General features: G+C 55.8%; 1 protein-coding gene across 1 annotated transcript in view; it reads left to right on the top strand.

The window, feature by feature from the left end:
* The first annotated feature begins 1,948 nt into the window (after nt 1–1,948).
* RSPO4 (R-spondin 4) overlaps nt 1,949–9,684 on the top strand; it is a 35,801-nt gene continuing 28,065 nt past the window's right edge. The window contains exon 1 of the mRNA XM_049651016.1: nt 1,949–2,336. Coding sequence (XP_049506973.1) covers nt 2,258–2,336 — 79 coding nt within the window. The 5' untranslated portion in view covers nt 1,949–2,257. The remainder of the gene's footprint in view (nt 2,337–9,684) is intronic.

Raw genomic sequence — 9,684 nt, 5'->3', positions numbered from 1 at the left:
CGGGGAGGCTGAGTAGCTGGAGCAGAGGGGATGGGAGGAGAAGGGGGGGAGGCTACAGCCTGCAGAGCCGTGCGGCTGTCTTGTAGCTGGGGCCTCTGCACGACCAATGCACACTGCTCTTCCCCAGCACGGCTCACGTGGGGGCTGTCCTGTTCTGAACTTTGGAGACTTCAGGACCAGGGGTGGTTGGGTAGGGGCTGACTTTCCAACTTCCTGACGTTTGATCTTCTAGGGTCACCTCATTTCTCCAAATACCTAATTCCACGTATAAACCCGGAGACTCCTGCATTGGGAGAACTCATTCATTCATTCATTCATTCTTCACGAACATGCTGACTCCTGCTCTGTGTCTACTGCGTGCTAGCATTCCAGGGCTCTGGGTATGACCTCGTCTCTGGCCTCAAAGACTTGATGATTTAGAGAGAGAGACAGAGACATCAATAGTCACCACCTGGTGTGATCCAGGCTGTGATAAAGAGACGGTGGGAGCCTGGAGGAGGCACTGAACCTGGCCTGAGAGGCAGGGATGAGGGGCATATCCAGGGCGGGGTCCTGAATGAGTCAGTGAGGAAGGGGGATGGGAAGCTGGCCAACATTCCATGGAGAAGCCACCTATGAGAGGCTCAGAGGTGTGGGAGGCCTAGAGGTGTCGGTCAAATACTGCAAGGAGTTGAGATCTCTGGGATCAAAGACGTGAGGGGTGGGGGGATGGGGGACACTGAGATCAGAGAGATCAGAACAAGAGGGATTTGTAGGGTGAGGCAGAGGGGATCCATGCTGGAACGCCTGGACGCCCATCCCACCTCTGTCCTAGACTTGCCGGGCTGCCGGAGCTGAGCGCCCCCAATCCCGAGGCCTCAGTGACCCCATCTGCGAAATAGAGCCATTTTGGTGGAACCACTCCAACATTCTGCCAAGATCCCAGGATGCCATCTGCCCGTGTCTGTGGAGCCCCACAGAAGCATGGCGAGGCCAGTGCTACCTCCCTCTGTGTATTTCCTTTCCCTTGACATGCCTTCAAACGTCCTCATTGCACTGGGGACTCACTAGGATGGAGAGAAGGGGCTGGAGGTGACAAGCCACACACATAGGAAAAAGGAAGGACAGCTGTTCAGCAAGAGGCTGTCCAAGGATAAGTTCCTCTGTGTCCTGAGCAGTGGCTAAGAGGGCAGGCGAGGGACCCAGACAGGGCACTGACCTGCCTCGTGTGGCCTTAGGCAAATCGGTCAGCCTCTCTGACTTCTTTCCTCCCCTGTAAAGTGGGGCTAATCAGAACAGAACCTCACTGAGTTGCTCTGAAGATTATATTACGTGTCAAGGGCTAAGCACAACCCCAAGCACACAGGCCCCGAAACTGATAGCTACCATTAATAGCACGGGGGTTGTTTTCAGTGGGCGGGGCCACGGGAGGCAGGAGTGAGTGCGCTGTCTGTTGGGTAGGCGGAGGGGTCTAGCTCTGCAAGGGTTAAAACAGAACCCGCTGCTCCCAGTCCCGCAGATAAGGTTGGAGGAAACACAGTCCAGGTCCCCCAGACCCTTCACAAGTGAATTTATGAGGTGCTGGTCACTTCCAGGCAAAGATTAGGGGCTCCCCGCAGGCCGCGCAGGAAACATTCAGGGTCAGTGGCCAGAAGGGACGCAGGACTCTTGAAAGAGCAGAAAGGGCGCAGACCAGATGGCCGAGGGACGAGGCCACAGAGTTTGGGGGGGGGGGGGGGGGACGTGAGACAAAGACAGAAAAAGAGAGGAAGTGCAGGAGTGGCCCTGAAGGGCCAGGCGCAGGAGACAGGAGCCACCGAGAAGGAGAAGAGAGAAAATCGGCGGCAGGCGGGGAGTGGGGGGATCGCGACGTGCCGAGAGCACAAGGATGGGGGTCACTTGGCGGCCACGCGTCTGTACCTGTGTCTGCCCGGCCGGCGGCGGCGGTGAGAGGGGCAGTGCAGGGGGCGGAACGACGCCAGACCGCGGGCTGCGGGACCCGCCGACCTCCGGACCCCCGCCGGGCGACCCCCGCCCCCCGCCGCGGGCGCCTCCCGAGCGGGTTAACGCGCCGCCCCGCGCGCCGGCTCCTCCCCGCCGGGGCAGTGTCCGCGCTCCGCCGACGCCCTCACTCGACCTGGCGGCCGGCCCCTGGGCGGACGGCGCGTCCCTGGCGGCGGCACCGAACCCGCGCCCCGTGGATGCGCCCGCGCGCCCGGAGCAGCCGTCGGGCCTCCCGGGGAGCCCCCCGCGCGCCCGCCCCGACCAGGCTGCCCAGATGCGGGCGCCACTCTGCCTGTTGCTGCTCGTCGCCCACGCCGCGAACATGATCCCCCCGAACCGAAGGAAGAAGCAAGGTACCAGGGGCAGCGGGCAGGGTGGCAGGTCGCCCACAGCGGGGCCGACAGGGAGATGGCCCTTGGGACAGCTGCATAGTGCCCGGCGCCCTGGGCCACTAACTCCTCCGCGTAGCCTTCAGGCCCGCTTTACAGATGGGGAGACTGAGGCTCCAGGGTACCTGTTGAGCCAGCTGGCCCAAGGAGGCTCTCCAAGGAAGGAAGGGGCTGGTAGGACTCTCTCACTGACCCGCTCCCCATAGTTGCAACATTGCTGAAAAGAAGGAGGTGGCTCTGTGCAAAGATAGGAAGCCCAGGATACCGGGACTACGGGACAGAATTTTGGGCTTAGAAGCCATGCCTGGTATCCGTGCTGAGCCAGGAGAAGACATACAGCCCTGGGCCAGGAGTCCAGATGCCCCGGACTCAGCCCCAGCGTTGACCCTGACTCTCGCATCCCCTCGGGGAAGGCGTGATTCTCAGTGGGCTCCCCCTCTGGTAAGGACATGAGCTTTGTGAATTCGAGATCTGAGACCTGAGTTCAAGTCCATTGGTTCTGGGATGACCTGGAAGAAGTCCCAGAGCCCCCCCCCCCCCCCACCCCAGGTTTTTCCATCTTGACCTCCTAGGAACACTAGAAAGATAACCCAAGGTTCAGACTCTAAGTGTACCTGGGGCACAGAGGGGACCCTTGCATCCTCACTGCGAGAGTCAGAACGTCCTCAGGAGGTGGGTTTGAGGCCGTCCCTGCAGAGTGGGGGTCGGCAGAGCCGGTGGGGCTGAGGAAGGCAAGCAGGCGAGCCTCCTCCTGAGCTGGTGCCGGTCGGAACCAACCTTGGAATGCCCGCCATGGCGCCAAGGCTGTCCTTCATTAAGGGAATCCCCACTGCCTCCTCATGAGAACACCCATGCCATTTTATAAAGCCGAGGCCAAGGCTCAGACAGGTTAGGTAACCTTGCTAAGTTGTCCAGCAGGTGAGTGGAAGATCCAGTGTCTTTCTTCCCAGCTGTGGTGTTAGGTCTCCGGAAGGCTACATGGGAGTAAGAAAGAGAGTCTGCCCTCTAGGGGCTTCTCATCCACTTGAGGGAAAAGCCCTGCCTGGACCCAGTGACTGCTGGAGCGGAGCAGGAAGCAGACGGGCTACGGGAGAACTGGGAGTTGGGATTGGGGGGAGCAGGGAGACTGGCCCAAAGGGCTCCAATCTCGGGTGTGACTGAATGGAGGGACCCAGGGGGAGGAGAAGTGGGTGGGCTTCAGGGTAAGCCGGGGGAAGTTTGGGACCTCGTGGTCCTGTGTGGATGGCCCTTGTATAGTGGTTGATCCCATGGGTTCTGGAGTCAGCCTGCCCGGGTCCAAATCCCAGCTTCCCCAGTGACCAGCTGAGTGACCTCGGGGAAGTCACTTTGCCTCTCTGAGCCTGGGTTTACCCACCTGAGGTTCTTTTAGAAAATCTCTAAGATTTTTCTCAGTGTTAAAGCAGACCAAAGACATGAAAAAGAAAAACTTTCTCCTCATTGACTCCTCTTGAAAATAGGCATAGTAATCTGAAGTATCTAACTCACCAGGCAGCTGTGGGTAAGACTGAGTGAATTGGTGAGTATGTGAAGGGAGTAGCCAAGTACACAGGCTCCTAGTGGGCATTTGCAACACATCTTCATTTCCTGCCCATGATGTCCCTGGCTATGGGAGGTGCTTTTTATCTGGATGGGGATTCAGAGAGGGAAACTGACTCGTTCAAGGTTGCACAGCAGGTAAGCGGCAAAGCAGGCTCGAATCCCGATCCATCTGACAGGGTGTCGCCTGAGCTGTGTTGGTCTTCCCTCTCAGAGCCTCAGTTTCCCCATCTGAAGAGGAGCTGGTTTAGGAGATCTTTGAGATGTTTCACAGTCCGAAAAAGACAGACAGACAGACAGACAGACACAACACACACACACACACACATACACACACACACACAGAATAAAGAAAAAGATAACTTCCAATCCCTTTCCCCGCCACCAGTCGCTTGGTGAGGACGTTGGGCATGGCAGCCCCTGACGCTGCCCCAGTTTGTCAAGGGGGCTCTCGGCGCCCCTCCCAGAAGCGGTTGATGTCTTGCGTAGGGGTCACAAACATGCCCCATCCAGCATCTCCAGAGAGAGGCTTGTGGCTCCACTTGTCAGTCGGGTGCCACGGATTTCAGTCCCACTCTGGACCCCTTTGTACTGTGTGACCTTGGGCGAGTGGACTCCCCCACTCCTGCCTACAGCCTCAGTTTCCCCACTGGCCCTGGGGTGGGGGTTGGGGGGTAGGAAAACCTTTCCCGTAGCATATTACGCAAGGGGGTCATAGGAATCCTGGCCAAATAGGTTTGGGAAACGCTTAGTTTAGCAGATTTCTTGACTGCAGGACTTACCAGAGCATTCATGGTCAAGCAGTGGGACGAGGCCTCAGGATCCCAAACTAATTATGCAGCAGAGGCCATTTTTCGTCAGATAGCTGCTTGGAAGATTCCACAGGACACCCCTACCCGCTTTGACATTTTCCTCTAATTTTAGCAGGAGAGTGCGTCCCGAAGGCACCTGGGTGTTGGTCGTGCTTCATTCATCGGTTCCTTCACTTGTTCATTCAACAAGTGCCACAAGCTCTGTGTTGGGAAACTTGGAGAGGCCAAGGTGTAGAGACCCTGGGCTGCCCTTGAGCAGCTGCCGGGGTGGAGGGATGTCCCTCCCCTGACTTCCCCAGCCTCCCCTCCGTGCCAGAGTCCTTAGCCTCTGCCTCCGGCCTGCTCTGCAAGGCCCAGCAGCAGCCCCCCTCGGGGCCTGACGCCCGCACACCCCTGCTTCCTCCAGCTCTGGCGTCACTGGTTTGTTTGTTTTTTTTTTTTTTTTTGATGAAACCCAATTTTTCTGTTTCTAAGACAAGCAAGAATGAAAGGCAAGGCTTGAGAAAGGTTCTTGGATCTCGAGTGTCTCTTACAAAACAACATGTTGATTAATTAAGCGTAAATGAATCAGAACCAGATGGAAACATTTCTCTGGAAACATGCTGGGGTGTCCTGGCAATGGGACAGTCAGGGAGTGTGAGGGGGCTCTGGTCTGAACCCCCCAACCGCGATATGGAGCTTCACTTAGGCAATGAGGAGAAGACAGGCTGTGACTGACTTCCCTGATGTCCAAGGCTTGCTGGGGAGGGGGCCTGGTGGAGGTGAGAGTTTCCCCCACGTTTGCAGGGTGATTTTAAGATCCTTCTAGACCCGAGGCAGCCAGGGGCAGAGGGAATTCGGGGAATTCAGCTCTGGAATTCAGATAGCCCTGGGTTCAAATCCTGAGCCCTCTCCTACCCTACCATGCCTTCTCCAATCTCTGATTCCACATCTGTGAAATGGGAACAGTTATACCTACCTCTTTGGCAGTTGGAAAGATTCACCGCAGTCCCAGAGGGAAGGTGTCCGGAAGCATACAGCAGGCGCCTCATAAAGATTCTCCTCCTTCCCCCCTCCCATTCTACAGCAGGGTGGGATGTTCTCTGGACTTGGGGTAAGGGCATCTCACGTGGGTTGAACCTCACCTCTGCCCTTGTCCCTGCTGTGAGCCTTTTTCTTCATCTGTCAAAAGACTGTGACAGCGCTGACATCGGGGGTGGGGGGGTGATCGTACTCATTCTCTGTAAATTGCAGAGCCCTGCGTGGACAGCCAGGTAGACAGCACTGTCCCCTGTGCATAGCAGAGATGCTGAGACCCGGCAAGCAGGTGCCCGGGGCAGTGGCAGAGACGGGGAAGGACCCAGGTTTCTTGTCTCCAGGGCTGGGCCAGGGCTGGACCCAGAACAAGGTGCATCCCCCCCCTAAATGCTGGCATCCGGGTGATGCCAGGTAAAGATGCATGTCAGGGGCGACTCTGGAAGGGGAACGAGTTGCTAAAGGACGGGGAGAGGGCTGCTAACCGCACCTGGAGGGGTCGGGAAGGCGCTGCATATTGGCAGAGTCCTACTTAAGACAAGTCATTTTGGCCCCTTTGGGTCTGGGTGTCTTCATAAAAATATGGCTGGTTGGTTGAGGCCAGGAAATCAGGATGCTTGGCACATAGTAAGTACTCAATAAGTTTGGCTCCACTCACATGCCCTCTCCCTCCGCAGCCAGTTCTGGAGCCCAAACTGGGCTCATAGGAGATGCTGCTTTCACCTCGCGGGCTCCCCCACCCTTGGGGGGGATCCACCTCCCTCTCCAGGGATGGAAACCGCCTAGCTACCACCCAGTCACCAAAGGAGAGCCCTGAGGCCACTTAGCAAGGGCTGGCCATGCGCCAGGAGCTCCACACACGGGGAACCCTCACCGTGGCACTGCCTGGTGTCCTACCCATTTCCCAGACAAAGGAACTGAGGCTCACAAAGGGGCAGTGACCTGCCCAGGAACTCCCAACATGTGGGATGTGGACCCAGGGTTTGGGGGCTCCAAAGCTTGTGCCCAGAAGTACAAATGGGGTCTGTTGATGGCTTGCAAGGTGGAGGTCTCCGAGAGGAGCCTTGTCACGGGTGGGACTTAACCGTTTATCCATCCATTTTTCCATCTAGTGGGAAAACGGATGCTTGCTTTAATTCAAAGTTTTCAAAATGAGATTTACAAGCCAGCAGTGGATCAGGGAGATCCATTTATTAAGTACAGCCAGCATTTTTGAACGGTACAGCGAGGGACCAGAACAGAACAGTATAGAATGTAGAGGGCCGGAGAGTAAATATTTTAGGCTTTGCTGGCCACATTTGACCTGTCACCTACTGTCCTTTGTTGTTGTTGTTGTCGTTGTTGTTGTTGTAGTAAACCATTCTTAGCTCACAGGCCGTGCAAAAACAGGCTGAGGGCCAGCTTTGGCCCACAGGCTATAGTTCGCTAACCTTAGAAAATACCAGAATGTGTTGCGAGGGTTAAAATGAAATATTATTTGGGGAAGTGCGTTTCAGGCTACATGCACATGTGAATGTGTGTCTGAGTAGGTGAGTGCACTTGCTCATGTGCCCATAGATGTGGGTTACGTGCGAGAGTTTGTGTGTTTGTACTAGCGTGTGTATTCTGCGTGTTGTGCATGAACGGATATGCAACTGTAATGTTTACCATTGTCGAGGAAGTGTGGAGGCTGCTGGGTCAGCTGAGCCCAGTGTGGTCCCCATCAGTCTCTCCGAGATGGGTTCTAGGAGGATCCCTACGGCACAGATGGGGACACTAAGGCCCGGGGGCGGGGGGTCACATAGCAGGTGCACCCAGGGAGTTTGGCCGCGGAGCTACAAATGCGACACCAAGTCGCCTCAATGAGCAGCAACCGCCCCTGACACATTTTGCAGGTCGTATGGCCCTGAATCTGGTGGCTGCGTCCTTCCCAAGTCCTGTGGCTTTTAGTCTCAGAAGGTGGAATGATCGGTCAGGGCCCTGAATTTCCTCCTGCGTCAGACACCCCTGAGCAGCCAGTGGGTGCCAGATACCGCGTGGGCCTTTCTCGCTGACCCTGCCGGGTGGATGTGGTTGCACCCTCTGCCCTTACAGAAGAGGAAGCTGCTTCAGGGAGGGTTTGTCCAAGGTCACAGAGGATATGGATGTGTGGCCTGGGTCTTCCAGACTCCAGACCCACCGGAGCAAATCCGGGCTACGACAGACTTCTCTGGAAAACCCATCCAATGCCAGTAACCATCCTCTTGTCCACACGGCACTTTACAGTTTGCAGAGAATTCCGCTTGCCTTCTCTCTCTGGAGTTCTGGAGAAGGGTGATAGAATGATGGCATGCTAGGGCCAAAAAGGCCGACTGAGACCTCTGAGACTGATACCTGGGCAAACACGGAGGCTCAATCAGGGCAGCACGTCACCCACGGTCACCCAGCGGGGGGTGGAAGTGAGGGTACAGTTGAGACTGGGGAGGTGGGGAGGGCGACTGTGGAGAGGCAGAGGAAGGCAGTCTGTTCCGGAGCCTGAAGGTCCTGGTGTAGGGCCTCTGAGAGCCTCAGTTTCCCTGGGTGGCTTGGCCGGGCTGGGTCTTCTGTGCCTTTCTCCCAGGTCTCGGGTAAACGTCAGATGAGGAGTGGAGTCAAGCGCGCCAAGACTGTTGGCGGAGGCTTCTTTTTTTTATTTTTTTATTAAAAAAAATTTTTTTTAACGTTTATTTATTTTTGAGACAGACAGACATTTATTGAGAGAGACAAAGCATGAACGGGGGAGGGTCAGAGAGAGAGGGAGACACAGAATCCGAAACAGGCTCCAGGCTCTGAGCTGTCAGCACAGAGCCCGACGTGGGGCTCGAACTCACGGACCGTGAGATCGTGACCTGAGCTGAAGTCGGACGCTTAACCGACCGAGCCACCCAGGCGCCCCATGGCGGAGGCTTCTTAATAACGAGGGGCCAGCCCAGGACCGGGAGCCTCATATGGGCCCCTGGAGTTACCTGTGTGCCACATAGGTCCGTGGCTTGGCTGTGTGGTTCCATCCGAGGGAGCCGGCCGAGACCTGGGCGGGACTGAGAGCCATCCCTGCTTCAAGGCCAGACCTTCCCTTAGAACCATGGACGCCGTCAGTACACAAAGCGGCCCCAGGCTCGATAAACACCCAGGATCACACTTCTCACCTATATTTCCACACACATAGAGGTTCCTAAAAACATATATATGTATTTTTTTCTTTAAAAATACTTAACTCTCAGGGCGCCTGGGTGGCTAAGTTGGTGAAGTGTCTGACGCTTGGTTTCTGTTCAGGTGCATGAGTTCGAGCCCCGCGTCGGGCTCTGTGTTGATTGACCGCACGGAGCCTGCTTGGGATTCTCTCTCTCTCTCTCTCTCTCTCTCTCTCTCTCTTTCTCTGTCTCTGCCCCACCCCCACCCCCCACCTCTCAAAATAAATAAATAAGGGGCGCCTGGGTGGCTCAGTCGGTTGAGCGTCTGACTTCGGCTCAGGTCACGATCTCGCAGTTCGTGAGTTCAAGCCCCGCGTCGGGCTCTGTGCTGACAGCTCAGAGCCTGGAACCTGCTTCAGATTCTGTGTCCCCCTCCTTCTGCCCCTTGCCTGCTCATGCTCTGTTTCTCTCTGTCTCTCAAAACTGAATAAACGTTGGGGCGCCTGGGTGGCTCAGTCGGTTAAGCAGCCGACTTCAGCTCAGGTCATGATCTCGCGGTCCGTGAGTTCGAGCCCCGCATTGGGCTCTGTGCTGACAGCTCAGAGCCTGGAGCCTGTTTCAGATTCTGTGTCTCCCTCTCTCTGACCCTCCCCCGTTCATGCTCTATCTCTCTCTGTCTCAAAAATAAATAAATGTTAAAAAAAAAAAAAAAAACTGAACAAACGTTAAAAAAAAATTAAAATAAATAAATAAATATAAAATTTAAAAATAAATAAATAAATACATAAACTAAAAAGAAAA

The sequence above is a fragment of the Panthera uncia genome (genome assembly GCF_023721935.1).
Source record: "Panthera uncia isolate 11264 chromosome A3 unlocalized genomic scaffold, Puncia_PCG_1.0 HiC_scaffold_11, whole genome shotgun sequence".
In the NCBI taxonomy this organism is placed as follows: domain Eukaryota; kingdom Metazoa; phylum Chordata; class Mammalia; order Carnivora; family Felidae; genus Panthera; species Panthera uncia.
This window is presented reverse-complemented; position numbering and strand designations above follow the sequence as displayed.